This window comes from Argentina silus (genome assembly GCF_951799395.1).
Source record: "Argentina silus genome assembly, chromosome: 4".
Taxonomy (NCBI): Eukaryota; Metazoa; Chordata; class Actinopteri; order Argentiniformes; family Argentinidae; genus Argentina; species Argentina silus.
In genome coordinates this window covers 10,016,158-10,041,189 of record NC_139658.1, presented here as the reverse complement: position 1 = coordinate 10,041,189, position 25,032 = coordinate 10,016,158, and the positions used below count along the sequence as shown (strand labels likewise).

The following is a 25,032-nucleotide window of genomic DNA, read 5'->3' as shown; positions in this document are numbered from 1 at the left end:
TCCCGCCCTGTTTCCAGGGCAACATCGTCACCCTGGGCCACCCTGTTCCTTGTCCCGGGGTGGTTTCTGTTCCTCAGCACGCCAAGCCTCTGCTGTGTGTCACTGTTGCCGTTTCATTGGGATGCACACAGCAGGGGGCATCCGTTCCACCCAACTGTCCCGACAACATGCAGAGCTAAGAGAGGAATTCCTCAAGGTCTGTTCCAACTTAACAAGGAGCGGTGATGCGGTGATTCATTCATTTGTGTATTTGCCGGTTGTTTTACCCTCCCCTGCGTCGAAGTCTGGGAGAAGAAGATTTTACTGTGTTACATGTAGGGCTAGATTCCCATGTATTCCCCACCATGTGAGGGGAGTGACCGAACCTGTGTTCTCGACGCCCAGTCTACACACAAACCACCATGTGCCACTTCAAAGTGAAAGGAGCCGCCCTTGAATGAGAAAATCACTGTTTTTTTTTCCTGTGTGCAGGGATCCGTAATTTGAATTGATTTGATTTGTAACGAAAAATCTTTAAAGTGAAGATGAAAATCTAAATGAAGAGCCGTGTCCTGCTCAGAGGGATCCAGTCCACAGGAGGCACAAGTTAACAAGGATGCCAGACCTGACCAGCGTAGCCCCTCATTTGGTATTGTAAACTAGGAAAAAGCCAACACTGCTGTGCATCATCCTGTGTGCCTCATCTCGGACCCACCCAAGGCTTCCTGGAGGACTGAAGCTCTGCCTGTGGCTGACAGGGCTTCTCCTGTCACAGACACCTGCCCTAGCTCAGGTAAAGTTTTCTGCCAGCCTAAATGACATGCTCGGGTACGTATGAAAAGAAAAAAAATATCTTTGGTTTTGAGCACATTATCTGAATATCATTTCATCTGCTATTGGGCCCTTTGGCAGGTTTAAAATGAGGTGTCAGTTTTGTAACTACCAAATAAGCTGTAAGTTCATGAATGATAACTGATGACAAACATAATACCACAGACCTATGGAGAATTATTCGGCATAAACAATGATCAAATTCCTAACAATTAATGCCTCGGTTTAAACCCTGGTCACAGTTTGCAAGCGAAAGTCCAAAGGACTGCTGAAATTGGTCTCTGGAACCCATTTTCCCGCAGAATTTCCTTTACCTTCCCTACACACCATCTTCACTGGCAAATGGTGATAAATCAGATAACACACATTGCTTAGTATGATGGAACATATCTGAATGATAACATGATGTCCATCAAGTGTAAAGGGTAAAGGAGTAGCTGCCAGAGCTGTTTCTAATATCAAATATAGATATCTTTTCATAGTGTGAGTTTATATTCTCAAAACTGACCAGAAATACAGACAGGCTGTACAACTGCACACTGGAACAACTTTTAGTAGGACATCTACAAGAAAACTTGAATGAATTTTTAAACACCCTATTATCATGGGAGTCGAGATCCATCTTGTTTAATGATATAAATAGCCAGGCTGGAGTGTTCCCTGTGAATACAGAGGAGGGGGGGAGGGGATCTTCTTCTTCATTTTTGTTGCCATTGGACCTTTTTTAAAGGGGTGCTCGAAGACTTAGCTAGGATGTGAATGACACTACAATTCCATAGATACTGTAAGTGTGTAAAGAAAATGAATTGAAGTTAAACTCAGTCTTAGCGGATAGATTATGCATAAATAAATAAAAATAATTTAAAAAAATCTAAAACATGACGTACGTTCCTCCCATTCCCACCGTCTATGTCTCTGTTGTGCCTAATGGTGTTTCTCTGGACAGTGCTCTCTTTGTGTTAAGGATGATGGGAGACCGTTTCCTCAGCCCTCCAGTTGGACCTCCAGTCAACGGTTGGCAGCAGGTTGTTCTCAGGTATGTGGTGTCATAACTGGGCCTGATTCACAAAGCACTTTTGAATTTGTACCCGTTTCTGTTTTCAATACGAGATAAAAACACAAAAAACAGAACTGAACATGAAACTGCAAATGTGTAGTGAATCAGGCCTTGTGTGTTTTACATAAATGTATTGAGGAGAATTAACTCACATTTGAGGGTTTTCTAGGAGCAAGAAAAGAATGACACTTCAGGATGGAAACGTAAGAGAAGTGCATTCCAGACTTCATGAAGAGTGTTCCCTCGCCCCTGAAATGTCACACAAACTTAGAGTAAAGCAAAATGCATTATCTAAAGGTGAAGACAGGAACTCTACAACATGGTAGAAGTGCTAAGTAGAACTGCAGAACATTGAGTGTTGCCTGAGGATGTCAGATAAGCTATGAACAAACACTGATTGGTTGAGGTAAAGCAAGGAATTCATCTGACAAGGGAGCCACACACCTAACCTTCTTGGTGAGTACATGAATGCTACTATTCCTTATCTTAATGTACACTCACTTACCATGGTCATTATGAAAATGTGAACCAATTGAAAATACCTTTTTGTATTTCAATGAAATGTGTATTCTTTTTTTTTTTTTTTTTTTAATATTTTAATAAAGATGATTTTATTTTACAAAATACCTCTGAGTCTGTGCTCTTTCATTACTTTTTGGCCAGTATCATGATGCTTACAGGTTTAGTTCATCTGATCCAGTCTACTGTAGCTCTTACTCAACAGTGGACATTGAGACTGTAGCCTGCCTTTGTCCTCTAGAGGGCAGACCTGCTTAGGTATAAGTTGCTGGTAAATGACAACCCATATACAGTGCCCTCCGTAGGTATTGGAAAGAGGAAGCATTGTGTTTTCTTTTAGCTATGTACTCCAAGAGTTTGGATTTGAAATCAAACAATTATACAGGGTCAAGATTCTCAGCTTTAATTCAATGTTTTTTTCTTTCAGATTGGTTTTGTCATTGGTTTTTTAACCCTAACCCCAAAAGTATTGGAAATAAATCCTATAATGTCCAAATAAAGCACTCATGTTTAGTATTTGGTCAACAATCCTTTGCATGCAATAACTGCCTGAAGTCTGCGACCCATTGACCCCACCAGACGCTGGGTATATTCTCTGGTGATGCTCTGCGAGGCCTGTATTGCAGACATCTTCAGTTGTTTGTTTTGAGGTTCCCTCTTCAGCAAATTACATGTATGTTAAATTGGATTTAAATCTGGAGATTGACTTGGCCACTCTAGAACTTCCCACTTCCTGAAAAACTCCCTAGTTGCTATGGCAGTATGTTTGGGATCATTGTCTTGCTGTATGATGAAATGCTGTCCAATGAGACTGGAAGCATTTGCTTGTACTTCAGCAGACAACATGTTTCTGTACACTTCAGAATTCATTCTACTGCTGCCGTCAACAGTTATCATCAATGAAGACAAGTGAGCCAGTTCCCGGGTAGCCATACATGCCCAAGACATAACACCCCCTCCACCATGTGTCACAAATGAGATGGTATGCTGGGGAATTTGGGCAGTTCCTTTTTTTCTCCAAACTTTACACTTGCCATCACTCTGGTACATATTAATCTTTGTCTCATCTGTCAACCAATACCTTTTTCCAGAATGGCAGGCTATTTTACAGTAGGTACTTTTTAGCCTACTGTAATCTGGCCATCCAGTTTCTGTCGTGAAGTAGTGGTTTACACCTTGCAGTGTAGCCTCTGTGTGCAGGGAACCACACACAGGGGATTCATTATGGTGAGCATTCTTCTGTCATCCACTATAGAAGTCTTCCTTGGTTTACCAGGCCATTTGCGATTGCTGAGCTCACCAGTGTTTTTCTTCTTTTGGATGATGTTCCAAATTGTTGTTGTTGGCAAGCCTAAGGTTTTGGATATGTTTATGATAGTTTATTTGTGATTTCTCAGCCCAATAATGGCTTAATTGATTTGCAGTGACAAGTCCTCATGTTGACAGAAACCAATAGCAGACTCCAATAGAAAACATAAAGGCTAGAATCAATACTTGTGATTGACAGCTCTCTTATGCCTGCACAATTTATGTGACGGAACACACCTGACTAACCAGAAACACCTGTCAAGCCAATTTTCCAATACTACTGGTTCCCTGAAATAGCGGGCCATGTGTAAAAAGGGTTGTAATTTCTAAATGGTGAAACCAATCTGAAAAAAGAAAACATTAAATTAAAGCTGAGAATCTCTACTTTAACCTCACACTAATGTGACACTTATTTCAAATCCAAACTGTTCTAGTATAGAGTGAAAATAAGACAAAATGCTTCCTCTTTCCAATACTTATGGAGGGCACTGTATATCTTGGGACCCTAACCCAAGTTGGCCCATCATACTCACAATACTTTAACCAGAATGCATATAACAATGTTCATAGGAGGATTCCAATCATACAAGCTAATTTAAAGTAAGAGCTGTGAAAATCTTTTGCCAACTGTCTTGAGTGTGGAGGCCCATGGTGGAGGTTCATGCATTGCTGCCTTTAAATTACACGTTGATAATGTGACAGGTCATGTGGTCAAGAATTTCTTATGTCCTTACCATATTACCTACAACTTTGCAGAGGCATATACACACTACAATAAAGTATCTGACAGACAGAAATTACATTTTGATAAAATATCTTTCAAACACTTATTTAAAGTTCCCATAAAAAAAAACACTAGGTCTAATTACTGTGGGCCCATTAGGTATGTTGAATATAAGCTCAGACCTTTATTTAAAATCATTACCAGATCACTCTATATTATTTGTCTCTAAAGGCCACTAATCAGGCCTTTGAAGCCAGTATTCCAACAGTTTGCCAGTGGTACACACTAAATGTGAAATGCTCCTATTCCGAAAAGTCAACATGGCCTCATTCCCATAGCCTCATTCCCAGAAATCAGTCTGGGAAAAGTTGAGATACCTAGATAAGGTTAACCATTACATCATTTGTGATCTCTCATGGGAACAGAATACCATTAAAGGGATAGTTCAGGTTTTTGTATGTTCTGCCTAATTTTCCACCTCCTTAGAACGTCGCACAATTATTTCGTTCATATTCACATTTTTGAGCAACTTTTGCTCTCTCTATATGATTACTTAAAAACATTTCCACAAGAAACTCTACAGCCATCTCATGTCTTTGTGGCCTATACTGTACACACATGTCCATGTGAGAACACATAGTTATTTCCACTATTACAAGCACGAAAGTATATTATTTGAACTGAAAACACTTCCTGTTTTGGAACAATATAGCCCTTGAACCCTTCCGATGAAAGACGTATCTGTCCTTACTTAAGGCAAATGGTCACATGTAGCAGAAATGGATTTCAAATCCAAGGGCTATTGTTCCAAAACAGAAAGTGTTTTCAGTTAGAATTCTATATTTTCATGCTTGTAATAGTGGAAATAACAAAGTGTTTCATATCTACATGTGTGTATAGGCCACAAAGATAGTTAACCATTACATGCACATACTGTAATTTGTGACTCATGGGCATTCTCAGGAATATTAACCTACACACACCCTGTATCAAAGGTTGACCTACAGTATGCAATAGTCATTACAAATGTCTTTATCTTTAGTTTATCTTTCTCATAGGGTGCAAACCAGAAACACAAAGAAAGCATGGAGATGTATGTTGACAGCTTCAGAGAACTGTAATGTTTCAACATCATGATGCCATTGAATTGGCAAGCATTATACTGCTTTACCTTTGTCTTGTTCCATCAGTATTTGCACTGTGTCAAGGCAAATTCATGAGTCTAAATGTACAACAACAATCACTGAACAATTTATTAGGAACACCTTCTCATGGTGGAAGTGGTGTAATGGTGTGGGGAATGTTTTCTTGGCACACTTTGGGCCTGTTAATACCAATCAATCATTGTTTGAATGCCACAGCCTATTTGAGTATTGTTGCTGACCATGTGCATCCCTTCATGGCCACAATTTACCCATCTTCTAATGGCTACTTCCAGCATGATAATGCACCATGTCACAAAGCAAAAGTTGTCTCAAACTGGTTTCATAAACATGACAATCAGTTCAGTGGCCTTCCCAGTCACCGGATCTGAATCCAATAGAACACCTTTGGGTTGTGGTAGAACGGGAGATTCACAGCTTGAAAGTGCACCTGAAAAATCTGCAGGAATTGCGTGATGCAATCATGTCATCATGGACCAGAATATCAAAGGAATGTTTCCAACATCTTGTGGAATCAATGCCACAAAGAATTGAAGCTGTTGAGAATTGAGAGCAAAGGGAGGCCTTACCCAGTATTAGTATAGTGTTCCTAATAAAGAGCTCAGTGAGTGTATATCATGCCTTTAAGAATACTATTGAAATGATTCAACATTTTCCCTCTCATAGGGGACATTGAAGCCATTTGTTGAGTTGTTGAGTAAAATATGGTGTCAAATCCTGTGAGGGATAGATACAGTATGATGAATTACTTCATTGGATTTTATTTTGCACTTATACAATACAGGTATATGTAAGTATTTCATATCAAAATGTTCCCAAAAAAATATTATAAATGGAAATTAGCTAGCTCTATCCTGGCTATTTATATTATTAAACAAGTCAGCTGAAATAGGATTTTGACTATATAATAATATGGTGTTTAAAAATTCATTCTATATTTTTTTTGACCTTGGTTTGCATGACGTCAAGTCTACTGCAGTATTGTTGTCTCAATCCTTTTTGTTTCCCTTATCTGATTGATTAACCTAATCTACTTAGTACTTATTATTATTAAGTGTTTTCTTATCAGTGTGTATTAGATATGCTCGATAGGTAATAATGAGATGTGAAGGCAGGGGATTAACACTGACCAAACACACTGGAGAATAAAAAGACCTTGCTTGCCTGTTCTGGTGTGTGCGGTTGGGCAACTGAACCCGTGAAACAAGATGAAGTCGGCTGTTGTGCTGTTCGCCTTAGTGGCTCTTTCTGAGTGCATTCTTAAGTAAGTGCTATCATTAATTCAGACCAACAAATGTATTCATGTTCTTGCCATAAAAAAAGTAAATACCTTAAGGGCATCGTAGAAGTTTAATTTGACTACATCTTCAAACTCAGTAAACTCTGTGCATTGTTAATCCTTGAGTTGTTATGTACAGTATGAGGCTCTGTGGTTCTATGAGTTACAGGAGATGAGGCTTTAGTATGTGGTACCTTAGGCTAAAGCATATGTGTTTGCTGTGTGGCCCAGGATTCCTCTGAAAAAGGGGAAGTCAGCCAAACAGGCTATGGAGGAGAAGGGCCTGTATGAGGAGTACAAGGCGAAGAGTCCCTACAACCCTATGGCTAAATTTAACCCCAGGCTCGCTGCTCAGACTACGGTGCCTTTGGCCTACTACGACCCATTGGTAGGTACCCTTTAATTAAAGCCATCTCTCCACTGATGACTGCTGAAGATGACTCAAATATCTGGCTGAAACATTCAGCTTCCTCAATTGAATCTCTTGTGTCTCTGGACTGACTCACACAGCTGACATACTATGGAATCATCTCCATCGGAACTCCCCCTCAGTCCTTCAAGGTTCTCTTTGACACAGGGTCTTCCGACCTGTGGGTGCCCTCTGTCAACTGCATCGGCAGCGTAGCCTGCAGTAAGTATGGACAGACAGTGGTTATAATGCATTCTCTGGGTCAGGTAAAGGGACAGTTCACTATTTTACAACTTATAGTTAGATGGTTCTTTAAAACAGACCGGCCAAATTTGGCCGCGAAGACCATGAGTGGCAGGGTAGCAACGAACACTACAGGAAGGTTAAGTTTGATGCCTAGTAGAATTTACAGTCGCTGTTTTGCTCATTCTTTTATGTCTGGTGTGTGTCCTCCCCCCTCCCCCCTCTGCCCCTCTCTCTCCTTCCCTTTTCTCTGCCTCTCTCCCCTCACTAGACAATCACGCCAAGTTCAACAGCTCGGCATCCTCCACTTTCCAAGCCACCTCAAAGCATTTCTCCATCCATTATAACACTGGTTACTTGACAGGGGTCATGGGATATGAAACCATCATGGTGCGAAACTCTCACAGTGGTGACAATATATTTACACTTAGTATGACACATCCATACCATCACACTCCATCACATTCACATTCAATTCCCCATTTTCAATGGGACATAGAAATAGCTCCTTCTTAAATGAGGTGACACCACTTGCATTTTGAACGGATGTGTATATTTACTGTTTTTCTATTTCAGATAGCTGACTTGTATGTGGTGCACCAGATCTTTGGCATGAGTCTGACCGAGGCCCCTTACCTGCAGTACGTGCCTTGGGATGGGATTCTGGGTCTGGCTTACCCCGCAGATTCAGTCGAAGGAGGCATAACCGTATTTGACAATTTTTGGAACCAGGGCAAGATCCCTAAATACCTGTTCTCCATCTATCTTTGCAGGTGAGGGTTACATGGAGCAAAAGGGCGACAGGGTGGTTTATCTCTGTTTATTTGTTCACTCTTAATCTAAGTGACAATCCATGTTGTTCTCCAGCTCAGAGGAAGGCAGTGTGTTGATCCTGGGAGGAACTGACTCCTCATACTTTACAGACAGCATCAAATGGATCCCTGTGTCTGATCCAGTCTTCTGGCAGATCACAATACAAAGGTAAGAAGGTGGGCAGGATACTGTAACAGAACTCAAGCTTGTCATAGTTCAAAACTCATTCACAAAGACACATCGCCTTCATCATGTGTCCAGTTTGTCTACAAAGGCAACAGTGTCATACATGTTGATGACCAGTAGTACCCATAACAGATGAGTTTCACTGATCTACTGCAAGGCCTCAATAACCAGTCATTGAGGTTGTGCTTGTTTTTTTGTTACAACATCATTTGAATACTCTGCTAAAATGGGCTTGTCTTGTTGCAGCATCACTATCAATGGAAACACTGTCGCCTGTTCTGGGACCTGCCAGGCGATTGTGGACTCCGGTACGTCTCTCATCTATGGGCCTGGGAAGGACGTCGGCAACCTCAACGGCTGGGTGGGAGCCGACAACACACAGACGGGCGATGTGAGTGCATTTCTACCATTCCAGGCTTATATCCTTGTTTTTGGGAGGTGAAAATGAGGGTGTTGAACAACTGAATTCCACTTTGGAATCGTACGATAACGTGGCTATTCTTTACAGACCATCGTCAGTTGCAAAAACATGGAACTCATGCCTGACATTGTCTTCAACATCAATGGATACAGCTTTCCTCTGCCTGCATCAGCCTATGTTATCCAGGTAAGTCAGTGGCTGCAAAATAAAGAGTATGTTCTATAGTAGTAATGTTCTGTATGAGAATGTTAGTGAATGGAAATGCAAAATGCATGGTAATAATGATGATACTGAATCATGTCAGCATGTCATGTCATTGTATTTCTTGTAGCCTTTGACAAAGGGCAGGTCTACACCTATGTGTAAAAGCTCATACTAGCTGATACAACGTGTGCAAACCAACATATAAACAAGTTTCCTTAAAGTCATGCTCCCCCCCACTCCTCCCAGGACGGTTCCACCTGCGTCACTGGGTTCATGTCTGAAGGCGCATCCAGCTGGATCCTGGGTGAGCTCTTCATCAGGCAGTATTACACCGTCTTTGACAGGGGCAATAACATGGTGGGCTTCGCCAAGGCTGTATGACTCCAACGTTGAGCGTTTCGGAGCCACGCTGGTGGTGCCACACTAAGGAGACCATGCCTGCATCTTAGCCAATCATATTTTTTCAGCAGTTCTGTTTACATGTTTTGTGCTGAGATAAATCACGTTGGGATAAAAACAAGCTGTAAAATAAATCATGTGATTGTACAAATTATGCAAATAAAACAAGGTTTGTCAGTATGATTCATTATACTATATATTGTGTTTAGATATTGCACCTAGACCTTATGTGAAGTAGAGAAACTGTTTTAAGGTTTGTGATACAAAATGGATACATATTACATACACAGTATAACTTGTATCAGGATAGATAACGTTTAATATAACTCTCTTTCTTTAGTTTTTTTCTTCTAACTATGTTGCCTTTTGCTGTTTCCTATCTGTAAGTATGTAAGCAACTTTGCCCTGTAGTTTTCACCCTTGTATTGTATTGTCATATGATTTCTAAAATTACAATAAATATATACATTGCCCTGTGTAAGTAATGGGACAGTGAATCATTTTTTCTTCTTTTGGCTCTACACTCCAGAAGTTTGGATTTTAAATCAAACAATTACTGTATGTAAGGACTGTCAGCTTTTATTTGATGGTATTTGTGTACATATTGGTTTCACTATTCAGAAATTGCAACACTTTTTATGCATAGTCTCCCTATTTTGGGGTACCCAAAAGTAATGGGACAATTGGCTTGACAGGTCTTTCTGGTAAGTCAGATGTGTTCCGTCGCATCATTTGTGCAGGCATAAGAGAGCTGTTAATGTCTAGTATTGATACTGTAATGACTGTAGTAGTCAGGCAGAGGACTCAACTGCATGACTCGGAGACAAAAACTTAAATCCAAGAGGATAGTCTTTAATTCCAAAAAAAGCCGGGTTCGGTACACAGACAGGCAGTCAATGAGTAGGCAGATAATCCAGGAAGGGATAGGCAAAAAGGCAAAGTCAGAAAACCAATCATAGATCAAAAACCAGGAATACTTAACACTAGGAAAATTGCTGGGACGAATAACACAAAGGTAAAAGACGAACTGGCACAGAGACAGGATAAATGTAAATAGAACACACAGACTAAATACACAGGGAAGGATGATGAGGGACAGGTGAAACCAATCAGGGCGGGGTAGACAATCACACAGGCGGGAAACACACAAGGACAGGTGGTGAAGTGTCTGAAACGAGAGACAAGGTGAGTAACACAAAAATAAACAGGAAACAATAAATGAAATAACATGAAACAAAGACAAACATAACTAAGGAACAGGACGAGACGTTACAGATACTAGGCTTTGCATTTGCCTTTGGAGTTTGCTATTGATGAGAACTGAAGAGGTGTCAATGAAAGTCAAGGAAGTCATTATAAGGCAGAAAAATCAGAAACATAGCCAAAACCTTGGACGTGCCAATAAATGGGCTGGTAGGCCAAGGAAGACATTCACAGTGGATGACTGAAGAATGCTTACCATAATTAAGAAAAACCCCAAAACAACTGTCCAACAGATCAGGAACACTCTCTGGAAGGTAGGCGTCAATGTGTCAGAGACGCTTCACTGCAAGATGCAAACCACTAGTTATCCTCAAAAACGATGGTCAGGTTACAGTTTGCTAAGAAATACATAAAAAGGCTGCAGAATTCTGGAAAAAAGTATTGTGGACAAACAAATATTATCATGTACCAGAGTGATTGCAAGAGGAAATTTTGGAGAGAAAATTAACTGCTGGAACTGGTGGATCTTGTGTTATGGTTTGGGCATGTATGGCTGCCACTAGAACTGTCTAACTTGTCTTAATTGATGATGTAACTGCTGATGACAGCAGCAGAATGAATTGTACAGAAACATGTTATCTGCTTGAATACAAGCAAATGCCTCCAAACTCATTGGACGGTGCTTCATCATACAGCACGACAATGACCCCAACATACTGCCATAGCAACTAGGGAGTTTTTCAAGGCCAAAGAGTGGAAAGTCAATCTCCAGATTTAAATCCAATTGAACATGCATTTAATTTGCTGAAGAGGAGACTTAAGTCAAAAAGACCTCAGAGGTCTGGCAGAGCATCACATGTTTGATACCATTCCTCATTGCATTCCATGCATTACAAAGCCTGTCCTCTGTATCATTGCATTCCATGCATTTCTGCCTCCACTGCATCATATGTATCAGTCTGTATCAATATTTTTGGTCCCTTGAAATAGGGGGACTATGTTTACAAAGTGTTGTAAGCTTGGACATTTACATTGTTGGCCAGTAGGTGGCAGAAGACCCATAGTAACTCATGCAGTGTATTTCCATTCATGTGGTAGAATCGGGAGGTGCTTATAAGGAAAGGATGAGTCATCTTCTTTTGAATACAGCCTACAGCACATACAGTACAGACAACCACCACATGCCAATCACACAGCATCAGTAGGCATTGACTGGCATTCATGCCATCTGTGTCGGTTATAAATATAATTTCCACTGGTCGATTTGTCCTATTTTAAACTAGACTGTACATATGGAAATGTGTCATTACCATGTCTTCCAATTCCCATTTCTTATTTGTGATTAAAGCACATGCTACGCTAGCTCATTCATCAGTGTGCTGTTGTATTCCATTGTACTACAGTGTGTTGTGAACTGTATACAGTGTGTTTCTACTGCAGTCATTGTATAATGAAACCACATCAAAACATTTTTACCTCATTCAAAGCGAATGCTGCTTTACATTTTCCAGTTTGTTTAATCAAACCAGTCACTGGTGCTACATTACACTACACCTGGATGATTTTGCATATGTTGTTGGGAGGCTGTGTGGTAATATGAGACATCTGCATGGTGTTACTGAATCAGGGGCTTTGGACTTCCCCCTCCAGGCCTCTTGAATCATTCATCCAGTAGAGGTCTTTGTTTACGTTAATACACTTCAGCAGGTTCTGGCACAGCAGCAGAATCCAGATGGCAGGATCGATCTGTTTCTGTTGAGACAGACGACACATTCATAATACCAAGGGAAGCGGGAAAGTGGTTAAGCTAGGTAAACAAAAAGACACACAGACACACACTATCCCTCCCCGTCTATACCTCATCTCTCTCTCTCTCTCTCTCTCTCTTCTAACCAATATTCGCTCCACACACAATTGTCAATACAATATAGATAACTGATAAATGGATCATATAAATCAATAATGTGATCTTACAGTATAAAGATACAGAAGTGAATAGTGTGTGTGTGTGTGTGTGTGTGTGTGTGTGTGTGTGTGTGTGTGTGTGTGTGTGTGTGTGTGTGTGTGTGTAAAGGAACTGAAGTAAACGGCCCAAATAAGCGTTAATAAACAGACACATCGAGCAGTGCCTGAAGAAAGTAAACATACGGATGGGTGCAATAAATACTGCTCCCTGAATGAGCAGAGTTTCCGCTTCAGTGCTCTGTGTGTTCTAGCGTTTCACCCCCGAATGACCATGTGCATGCCATTAGAGGAATACAGAAATGGAAGCTTCTAGAGTTGCATGACACTTATATGTCCAGGCTCGGGCATCACACATGTATAAGTCAGTTACATTTAAGGCACAAAGATGATCACAAAACACAACAAAGCAATATGAGCATTCATTCTAGGGTCTTTTTCACCACCGGAATATTGACTCTCTTTGACCTCCATATTATGTATCTAAGTGTGACTTGAAAGACCGTATATAGTGAGAGACTTTCAACATATCAGTCTTCCAAGATGGGATGTTTTCATTGAAAGTATTGCACATACACACGTCATAGTTCAGATGTTTATGAGGTTGTGAATACAGTTGCCTGCTACAACTGTGCTACAGGTACAGGTAAGCAGAACAGACAGGAAGACATATAGGAACACAGCAGAGAGAATAAAAGACGTTACAGATTATTGAATGCCTCTCCATGTACATAGTTGTATCTAACAATACCGACATAGATGTTCAACAGCAAGTAATGGCTATCACACAGACACATAATACTTCACATGATACAAATAACACAACTACAGTGCCGACTTCTATTTGATTACTGAATGTATATGGGGATAGAGACACTCGAGATTATCCATATTATTAGAAAGAGGCATTGGTTAAACACCCATTACTCTAAATAAGTATCAATGAAACCATTGTTCGGACTGAGGTAATTATCAATCTTTAAGGAGAGAAAACCCAGCTCTTAAACTGTACAGTGAAGCCAGAAGTAGGCCTACAGCAGATCATGTCACCCAATCAGCATATTGTCCACTCAATTAAAGGGTATCCAAAGCATGACCTGTCAATGGTTATACAGTATATTATGTTCTTATATAAAATTTGTCTTTAATATTGTATTTAATCTGCTCGTATGCCAAAACGCATCCAGTATTATCTTGTAACATTTCTGTACTAATACTTGATAGATACACTTACTGTATACCAATTTGACAAATAACAATACTTTAGACAACTTGTGATACGCATATAGGCCCACATATCAATATACATGACCCTGAGTAGGCAGGAACATGAATGGATGGCATGAGCAAGTATTTCCTAAAAACAATGATGATGGCACATGTTTTGTTATATAACCGCTAAACGGGTGATCTTATATGATGCTCTCCACCTTATACTGTGGTTTTAAGCATACAAGAGAGTGGTAATCTATCTCTAAAGGTGTTTCTCTTCGATAACAATAGCTAAGTGCCTCCATCCAGGTACTTCAATTACAATGGCAACTGGTTTTAGGTTAAGAGGGAGACGATCAAGTGGAAAAACTGTCAGTCACAGGCAGTCTGTAATGTAATCTTAGTCTGAAATGAAGCTTGGTGAGAAATCCCATACAACATAATGTAACACCCAACAGAGCTACACTGACACAATACAGTTGAGAATAGGCATCAGACTATTTACTCAAACTTTGCTTACATCTACAATGATGGCATGATAGGCTCTTTGTTTGTTTATACCTACCTACAGTACATCAGTCTGTCATCCTAGTCTGTGAAACAAAGTGACGTGCACTTATGTAAGCGCTCAATCTGCAAACAAGTGAACAACATTAGGACATCTGTTAAAGTGCACAAGTTGTGTTTACATCCCAGAATGCTCAGCTGTGACAGGCAGCTGAGTGGGCCGCGTATTAGCTGTATGACTGGTTGCTATTTCTGACAGTGTTTATGAGAAGATCTCTCGCAGTCTCCATTCGTTTGTTTGCTTAGGGGACGCAAACCGGTGCCCAGAAGTGCTCAGTGGATTGTCACAACTCCCCCATTTGTTTCCCTTTGGCAATGCAGGCTGGCACTGCCGCTACCAATCATCCTGTGTGTCCGAGGAATGCTGTCCCACTGGCATTCCAGCACACTTGCATAACGCTGACCCCTGTTAACAGTGATAAGTGACAGAGAACTATTCTTAGCCTGGTAACCCAGGTTTAACAGCAGCACAGATGTAGGCTATTGGAGCAGTGTAATATCCATTAGAGTAAATAAACTCTAATTTTGTTTGAATTGGATGTTACTAACTTACATACTTTAAGTTCAGCCACAACTTCTTACTCATGTGTGACTCTTCTTAAAGCGACGAAATATTGATATTTGAATGCAGAGACTGCATACAGGGGAACATAAAATAACTTGCTACAGGAGGAGTTAGTGAGAACAAAATCCTCATTTGGTTACCAATTCTTGTCTTAAATAAAAAGACATACAGTGTCATACCACTACTTAAAGCTAATTGCCCTAGTGAACTGATATACATGGGAAGTGGCCAGCCTTATGAGTCACAGTCAATAGTTCTACTGGGGCAGCTGATTCACCAACCCATCATCTGTCTTGGTTTGGAAGAACTGTCAGTCGAAACACACACACACACACACACACACACACACACACACACACACTCTCACACTACCATAGGGGTGTCCGAGCACACAGAGCTAACAGACTCTGCATCCGACTTCCTTCTCTGTCCCTGCTCCATCCTGTCTCCCTGCCACTCATCATCATCCTCCTCCCCGATGGGGTTCAGCCTCCCGTTCTGCTCCAATAGGTCCTTGGAGTCCAGGAAAGCCACGTGTCTGTTGAGGGGGGTCTTAGCGTCCCCTTGGCCCCCCTCCGGCCCCATGTCTTCGTGGGTGGCTGAGACGCTGACGGTGGAGGAGTGGAGGCTGTCCCCGGGGGCCATCTTCTGGCCCGGGCAGCAGACGCAGCGGCAGGGCGTGAGGAAGAGGTAGATGAGCACCATCACCACGCTGGCCAGGCAGCCCACCAGCGTGGTGTAGGCCGTTTTCATACCCTCTACCTTTGTGCTCTGAGTGGAGTTCTGCACCTCCACAGTCACATACAGGGTCTCATTGAGGGAGTCACCAACCGCGTAGCAGGTGTAGATCCCCGAGTCCTCTACCTGGAGGGGGCCGAGCTTCAGGGTGCCGCCGGGAAGCACTACGGCACTCTGGTTCCCAGCGGACAGCTGCAAGTTACCGGGCAGGACCCAGCTCTTGCTGCGCACCCACCTTTGCCTGGTGTCACAGTCCAGGTACAGGAGCTGCTCGAGATAGGCCTCCTTAATCATGATGTTCACAGAGCTGCAGTTCAGGTGGACCCTGTCCAGATCCAGGATGGGGATCTTCTCCTTCTGCGGTCCCGGGGTGAGACAGGTGTGCTCGTCTCGGAAGTCCGTGGCTGAGCTGAACTGCCGGAGGTGCCAGCGCGCCAGTATGCCATACAACTCACAGCTGCAGGGCAGCGGGTTATTGTGGAAGTAGAGGCCATTCTTCACCCAGGCGGGCAGAGCCAGAGCCTGGAGCTCCTGCATGGGCAGCACTTTGATCCGATTGGAGGACAGGTCGAGTAGGACGAGCGCCTCCTCTCGGTTCCTCTTGACCAGCTCCATGGGGAACCGGGAGATCTGGTTCTGGCTCAGGTAGAGCTTATTCAGACTGTTGAGGTTTGAGAAGGCGGTGCGGTCGATCTGGGAAATGTGGTTGTCGTAGAGCAGCAGCACCTCCAGGTGTACCAGGGGGTCAAAGATGTACTCTTCCAGTATTTTGAGACTGTTGGAGGACAGGTCGAGGTAGCGCAGCCGTGTGACATGCACGAAGGCCTCGATAGACAGGAAGGAGAGGCCATTGTGGCTGAGTATGAGGGTGTGCAGCTTGCTGAGGTGGACCGGGGTCCACTCAGCGCGCAGGCGGCCAATGGAATTATAGCTGAGGTCCAGCACGGCCGTGTAGCGAGGGAGAGCCATGGGGACGCTTGTCAGGTTCATCTTTGAGCAGCTGACGATATTGCTGGCGCACAGGCAGGACTTGTGGCAGTTGAGGGCATTGCCCATTGAGACTGGTGGCAGCAGTAAAGCCAGGAGCAGGGGGGCAAAGAGCGCCCTCATAAACACTCCCCCCATGGCACAGTGGGAACCATGTCGGCCACCAACCGTGTCCAGGACTGGCATGGTGGAGGATGTTGGAGGTATTTTCAGACAGGGAATCCTATTCTTAGGTGACATACATCTTTAATCGCCCATGTGCTGCTGCAAGTAAATATGCTCATGTTAGATCTTTATAAATGCATTATGGCAGGTCCACATTGTTTGCTCAGGTTAACATTTGTGATATAGCCTATATTCCTTGATATTTACAGGCATTCTTAAAACTGTTTACCCCCTAAATGTATGCTAAATCCTATTTAAAAAATAAAATAATACACACATCATTGAGCACAATATACACCTTTTAATCATAAAGATGTTCACGTGCTACAACCAAGAATATGTCTTTCTATTTACCCATGCGCACTTCATGGTCGGACGCACAGGGGTGCATTGCACCACAAGACTAGGAGCATAAATTCCCGTCATAAGTTCGACTAGATTTATCTCTCACAGTCTCTACTTTCACTCTAGTTTCATTCAGAAACACATAAGAAACGACATCACATTTGTACTGAATCGCAAACCAACTGCATGAAAAACACACTAAAGGTTAGGGCATATAGTATTCAAGCAAAATGTATAAATTGTGGAGTAGGCTTTATATCACTTGATTTAATACAGTGCAATAGTTTGGATCAGAAAACCACCCCACCACTATACATAATTTAATTTGTTTCAAAACCTAGAAAAACATGCTGGACAGATTGCATAAAACGAATAATACAGGCATTCCTTTACCTTCCATTGCCTCTCTAGGCATAAACTGAAGACCAAGGCGAAATTCACAAACGTCGCGGTCTGAGCAGCGGACGGATCCACATCAAGGCAAAGAGAAGTATCAATACATTACTTAATTCAGCAAAAGGCAATTCTTATTAGCCCCTGACATGACATCATAGCAGGGTGAAGCCCATCGATGTCGGTTCTCCAATATCGGAGAGAGCCGAGCGGTAGTCTGGCCACCGAAGAAAGACAACCTAATAGAACTCACAGGGCGGGCGCTCGAGAGGTGCGCTATCACAAACACATCAAACGATGACATCAAGTCAAGTCCGTTAGTTTGAGCTGTTATGCTCTTCAGGACACGTATGCACATGTTATTTCCAAAAGAAAGTAATACGTAGCCTAATGTTGACCAAATGGTAAATGTCTAAATATGTAAATGCAACAATTCTGAAAGTATAGTCTAAATGTTGTTCTGCTTTGTTTTTGTATTTGATAAACAACAGGTGCAACTTTGCAAACTGTGGGTATAAATTAATCTGCCACTATTGTGTCATATGGCCTATTTTTGGTGAGACTGCCAGTTCAAAACTAGGCCATACTACTTTCAACTTGGAACAGGATGTTAAATTATGGAGGAGTTGAAGAGTTGGGGTGGAATATGAACCAAATGGGAAAAGGTCATCTGATGAACTACACATGACGAGCTATAGGCTACAGTAAATACACTCACCGAACACTTTATTAGGAACACTATACTAATACTGGGTGACTGGGAAGGCCACTGAACTGATTGTCATGTTTATGAAACCAGTTTGAGACGACTTTTGCTTTGTGACATGGTGCATTATCATGCTGGAAATAGCCATTAGAAGATGGGTAAATTGTGGCCATGAAGGGATGCACATGGTCAGCAACAATACTCAAATAGGCTGTGGCAGTCATGCAATGATTGATATTAATGGTATTGGTATTAATGGGCCCAAAGTGTGCCAAGGAAACATTCCCCACACCATTACACCACCTCCACCATGAGAAGGTGTACAGGCGTTCCTTATAAAGTGTTCAGTGAGTGTATGTATCTATGCTTTTTTCATTTATGAGTTTAGTTTGCAAAATTACTGTATTTTGTGTTCACAATATGCTATTCATTCATTCTGGTTGTTTTGACTGAATTTCTTTACTCATTATGATGTTATCTTGTCTAATGCTAATTCAAAGATTCTGGGGGGTTGAAATCTGAGAAACAAATATGAGTGGAAATGTGGAAGACAATTTGTCCTTGCTCTAATAAGGAGGATAAAATAGGATTGTGCCCAAAGCCTGAAGGGCGATTGTTACTGTATGCCATGTCTGTACTCTGACCAGTGTTTATTTGCTGATTTAATTCACCATTTTCACACTTTGTATACTTCTATAACAGAAACGATCCTCGGGGGCGTTAGCTTATCTCTCTTGTGCAGTAGAGGACATGGCAGTTTATCCTCAGTGACAAACGACTCAAACAGAGCTCACGTGTGTGCCCTTATTTCCCTCGAGAGATAAGGGCCACTCCTGGTGCACCACTTTGCTCTGGCAAAGGGCAGGGTAATAATCACCATCATCATCTGCTTGATCTCTAGCTGCTCTGTCTCAGGGGATGTGATTTACAGTACAGGTTGTCTGTGTGGATCAATAGGCCTGCAGGGGACTATTGCACACAGAGGAATGTGCCTCATGGTCAGTGTACTTCATTTCATGGTAAATAAGCAGTGAGCGGTTGTGGGGTGAGGGGGAATTCAGATTGGTCCATGTAATTCCAGTTGCTAGTGAGGAAGGTCTCACTTGAGATGAAGTTGACCCCACTTCTCTGTTAACTCAGATCAGTTGACATATAAAAGATGTCACTTGAGCTTTCAGAGTGGAGAATGATGGGAATTGCTACAGGACTGGTTGCCATGGAAGCCAAGGTCAGTGACAGGTTTCTGCCTCAGAAGCGTCAAGGAGAGAGAGCAGAGAGAAATAAAGGTGTGTGCGTGTGTGTGTGACGTGTGTTGCATTTCTGTATATCCGGCAGTAAATGTTTGTGTGTTTGAGTTAGCGTGCATGCATTAGTGCACAATTGTAAAGGAATGCACACTTGTGCAGCAATAGTGTTAATTTGTAGGTAGGTGTATGTGTGTGTGTGTGTGTGTGTGTGTGAGTGAAAGAGAGGACCATGTGTGTGACTTCAAACATCCCAGCAGTAGCCAGTCAAGACATCATTTATTAGACTGTAGACTTCTCACAGCCTGAAACAAATGATTGGCTGGAAAAAGCAAACAGAGTGGGAGATATTGATTACTGTAAATGGATTACCTCATTGGGTGTTTCAGCTCTTAGTGAGGGCATGGGTGGGGTTCAAGTGTGTTACGAAAGATGGCTTTGCTCTACAGACCATGCCTACAGTACACAACTTCACGTTTCTGCATGTGAAAGCTTAATAATGCTTCAACCCCACAAACAAACCCACAATTTCTGAAAAATCATGGATTACTATTACCTCTTTTGTTTATGTGTGTGTGATAGGCTTCTATTAAATTGATCTGTTGTTGTGACCTGTATCTCCCTCTGAGCCTACAGAGACTCTCCTCCCAAAGCCACCTGTTCCTGCTATTCTGGCTCTTGTCCTCTCAGTGAACCCCTCAGTATAAAGACAGATATCGATCCCATTCACCTCCACTCTGACACCACCTCTGTGATGACACAGAACAGGATATTCTAATGCAATTAGGTTTGTGGAAAGCATACGCAGAAGCAGTTGCCATATCATAAGCCACATTTGTTGTTGTTGTTTTGGCCTCTGGTGTGTTTCCATTGCATGCACATATGTTGACCCTGTAATGACCCTCGGTGTGTGTGTCTCTCTGCCTGTGTATGTGTATGTGTGTATGTGGTTTTTTAATGAGAGTTCATGTTTTGGTACACACTGTTCTTCTCTAAGGGGGAGTGATTTATTACCCGGGATCCCATTTCACAAGAGTGCACTGCATTGTGGGAATGAGGAGAACATGCTACATTGACTGTGTGGTAAATTGAAAGGAAAAACCTTGGGTCACTTGAGACCCGCTTTACAGTAAATCTATGCAGAAGACCTTGCTACCACCATTCTCACGCAGCATTATGGAACCACATATCTGTACTCTAATCATGAGCGATACCGTAAAAGGTTCATGCCATCACCCATCATTTGTTTAGCCTGGGCAGTTTATCAGTGTATAACAACATTGGTGTACTAAGAACACACTAACCTTGTCCCCCACTTATGGCTCACACACCAGCTGCAGCTGCATTGCTCTCAGCGCTGCTGCAGGATCTAAGATGGCTCCTGTAATAGCAATAATTATTCCTGACTGTCAGAGAGCTAATAGTAGGACCAGAGACAGGGAGAGACAGAAGAGGTGTAGCCTAGAAAATGACCCTCTCTCTTAGGGGTGGCATCTGCTCATACTAGCCCTCCTGTCACACGACTCACTGGCTCTCTCAAGCCAGTTCATTATCATGGTAGATAGGAGGTAGATTATAATGATCATATGATTATCATTATTAGGTTATACTGATAATCACCAACACTTTACATTGAGTTGCTCTGTGTAATAATGCATGTAATTCATAACGGCATTGTACTGTATTAATATAGTTCTTTAGTTATTTTCCCCCACGATTATATCGGCCACAGGATTCTGTCCATTCGTATGTCACACGCTTTATCTCCAACACCACTACGATCATTTTGATGAAGCTTGGGTGAATGATGTGCTTTGCCATACAGATGCGGCATTTACAAAATTACATTGATTGGCCCAATGTTGACACAACTTGGGTGAATGACGCATCTTGTCATAGAGATTGTTAGGAGTTTCGAGTTGATGCCGATTAAAAATACATTAAAGTGTTATCATGATAGGGTGCAAAGAGGAGAGTGTACCTCAGACCGCACCTTTTGGCCAATTGACTGTTTTCAAATCATACTGTCAAATCCTTGGAAATAAATCAAATAAGCACTACAAGCTCTGGTAACTTTTCAGTCTACCTCAAATCCGTGTCCCGCCTTCAAAGAAACACAATTACTGTGTGTCACCAATTCACACAAGGCTACATCATTCATGGGGGACAACCTTGAGTTGAGTGGTTTCTATTATGACACATATCCAGTAATAAGTAACAGTCCCTTTGACCTCCCTTAATTAGAGTTATGCATAATACATTAGATTCCTCATGAAACCCTTATGAAACCTTAGTAGAACCTTCATGTCACAGTCAGACGCAGGTTGCTACCTAACACAGAACACACTTCTTGCTGTCGCAACAACAAAACCAGATAGCCAATTCCACATTTGTCTGTGTTTCTTCTGTGTCAGAGCCCATTGATCCTCCTCCTGCCCCGGGGTTGGTTTTGGCTGCGGTGCAGTGGAGAGGACAAACGAGCATCCCGGAGATTTATACCTCTCCGGTAAATTATGAATGGGGCTGGATGGCTGCTGCCAGGGGAGGTGAAGGTAGGTCATGGCGATACATCTCCCTGTCCTGCAGCACTCCGTCAGACAAATGAGAGATCTGTCTCACTCCACCCTGGAGGAGAGCAGTGTGGAGCTCACAGGGAGCAGTACTCCTATCATGTCAAGATGTTACAATTGACCATATATAGGTTTAGTCTCTCAGATGTAGCACCTCATTGGAACATATACTGTAGATACCAAGGGTCAAACTTACCATAGTGAAGTTCATGCAGTATCTTGATTAACACATCTACTGCCTGGACACACATTCTACACTGACATTTGCCCAAGACAAATTTCCATCCCTATCTGGACAATAAAGTTGTTTGTAATCTAATCTAATCTAATCTCACCATTCACTTTCATTTCACAGCAGGATGGAGGTATACCTACAGTATATGCCATTGCAAAACTACTGCAATACATGTTAGATTGAATTTGGACCTGAGTGATGACAGGAGTTTGTTATCAGGGGCGAGTTTCCCCAAAGCTTTGTAGCTAAAGTAATACTTTATCTCTTTTGACAATCCAGACCCACTCCTCCCCTAGACCAGCAAAGTTGTTGAATTTTGTTAGTTTATGCACAGAAGATTGACTTGCAAACATCGATTTTACAGTTGTTCCTCTGTTGTGGCTTTGCAGCTGGGTTGTCAGGAGAAATTAAGTATTACTTAAACTACGATGCTTTTGAGAAACTGACCTCTGGTCTGTGTGGTGGTCACACTATCCAGATCCTCCCAGAGTTCCTCGTGCCTGCAGTGCCAGATTACAGTAAGGTGACTGGCTCAGTGGTCAACTAATGAGCCTCAGTCTCTGTCTCAGTCTCTGTTACGCTCTCTTTGATATCTCCCACCACGGACGAATGTAATGAGAGAATGAGACAATGATTCTTCTTAGGGGAACCGTACACCCAAGCTGCCGCCCAGACAAGAGACATGGCGTGGCCAAGCATGTGAAGACTTAATTGGGATGCCCTCACAGGATAGTCCTCCTCGCCAATGCTCTGCCTTGCCTTTGCAAGTGAGGAGATCAGATGACACTGAAAGAATTCATTTGATTTCTTGACCTGGTTGAAAAGAGAACCTGCTCATTGAAAGATGCTCTTCTTATAGTCAAACACAGATGTACACATACCCATTTCTAGAACGGAGATGATAAAAAGGAAGTGTTTGCTCGAGTATTTATCTTGGATAAGCGAGATATAGTACAAATACAGTCAGGAAAAAAAACAAATGCTCACAACATGGGCACTGGGAAGGGGCAAGGGGAGAGTTTCGATTCTCAGCAAAAAACTGACAATGCATTATTGGTGATAAGTATTTGTTCTTTCCTCTCTGCGGTGTCAGTAGCCTATCACATCCTGTCATCAGACACTGTATGGAATCTGCTCTGAAAGTTGACACGAGAGACTGCAATAAGAGCCTGGCCCAACTCTTACTTAACTCCTTGAAAGAGATCCATTCTAACTCTATTAGTTTGTCACTTGGATAAAGGTGACACATATCTCCTTTTGCCTCTTGTTACAGAGCTCTAATTTAAACCTAAAAGTCCTGAGAAGGGGGATCTTAGAGGTGATTTATAGTGATTTAATGTTTTCAGTTTCCCTTTAAAGCTACAAAAAAATGATATGATGAACATAGTATGAATCAACTATGATGTTAACATACTGTACATAATGGAAATTCGGACATTTCAGAGAAAAAGAACTGAGGAGACATTGCTGCGTCATTGCTGCATCTTTCTCTTTGCATTTCTATGTACGATTTCTCCCTTGTTCTCAGTGAAAGGTTGCTTGTGACTCTAGGGTGTTTGTATGGTGCAGCCTCTCACAGTTCTAGCCTGAGTGGTATTACCCCCCCCCCCCAAATAAAACCCCAAGGGACTGACTGCAGAGTGAATCACTGGCTAAGTGAAAGTACTCTACCTCCAATGCCCAAAGATGGATCTGCCTTGGAAATGCCATCGCAATATGCTGAGAGACGAAGCCAAAAACTCAAACATCACATTTCTAACTCAAGTAAACGAATACAGTAGCCTACCATCACACAACACCCTCATTCTTATGCAATATTGCTGTTTAAGAGAGAGTTATGTCTGTTCATGAGAGCTATAATATGATATGGTTCTGTCAGATGATTATTTCAAGAAGAAGAACTACATTTGGAGCTTTGTAGTTATAAGCCAGATGATATATGATCAATTTGGGCAGAAATCTGGTGGCATTTGTCTGAAATGAAGGGACTCTTTAGTTCAAATAACCAGGGAGTTGAATAAAAGGGTTGAACAGAGTAGGGGCACAACTAATGATACGTCACTAGCCCCTTTGTGAGCATGTTTATGGTATCTTGCTAATGTTTTGGGAAGGCGAAAAGAGACTTAATGGTGGATGAGACAGAGGAAATGTCTTCTTGAGTGCTCCTTAGTCTGGGTTAAGAGTTCAGCACAATGATTGCATGTTCTTCTGAGATGATTATATTAGCAGCAATTTGCTATTAGTGTGAGGGTGTGTGTGTGTGTGTGTTGTGCATTTCAGTCCTTTGCCTGAGTACTCCAGCTCTGACAATGGTGACCTTTGGCAATTTCTGGCCTGTGGCTGTTCTTTGACATTGGGTATTGTTGCATCATGTGAATAGCTATTGTAGGATTAGTAAAACACTGCCACCGTCTGGTCATTCAAGTGAAGGCTATCATGTGAAATAAACGTGTCAATTAGGGTATTTTGGTGTTCATAGACAGGGATTCTGTGAGCCACTATAGTCATGTGTTTCCAAAGGCTGAACTTGAGTGGGGCCATCGGTTTTTCACAATCATGCCTTGAAATTACATGACAGGATCATTCATTAATTCATTCATGCAAT

General features: G+C 42.1%; 2 protein-coding genes across 2 annotated transcripts; one reads left to right on the top strand and one right to left on the bottom strand.

Annotated features, from left to right (window-relative positions):
* Positions 1–6,789: 6,789 nt before the first annotated feature.
* On the top strand, positions 6,790–9,517 carry LOC310803051 (pepsin A-like; the record flags this gene model as incomplete). The annotated part of the gene is made up of 9 exons (XM_083667687.1): positions 6,790–6,845; positions 7,092–7,248; positions 7,371–7,491; positions 7,784–7,902; positions 8,089–8,285; positions 8,380–8,493; positions 8,758–8,902; positions 9,020–9,118; positions 9,383–9,517. The coding sequence occupies 9 exons, from the start codon at positions 6,790–6,792 to the stop codon at positions 9,515–9,517; spliced, it is 1,143 nt and encodes a 380-aa protein (XP_083523813.1).
* Positions 9,518–15,407: 5,890 nt separating this feature from the next.
* On the bottom strand, positions 15,408–16,955 carry LOC310803050 (amphoterin-induced protein 1-like; the record flags this gene model as incomplete). Its single annotated transcript, XM_083667686.1, has 1 exon — positions 15,408–16,955. The coding sequence occupies one exon, from the start codon at positions 16,953–16,955 to the stop codon at positions 15,408–15,410; it is 1,548 nt and encodes a 515-aa protein (XP_083523812.1).
* Between the last annotated feature and the right edge of the window lie 8,077 nt (positions 16,956–25,032).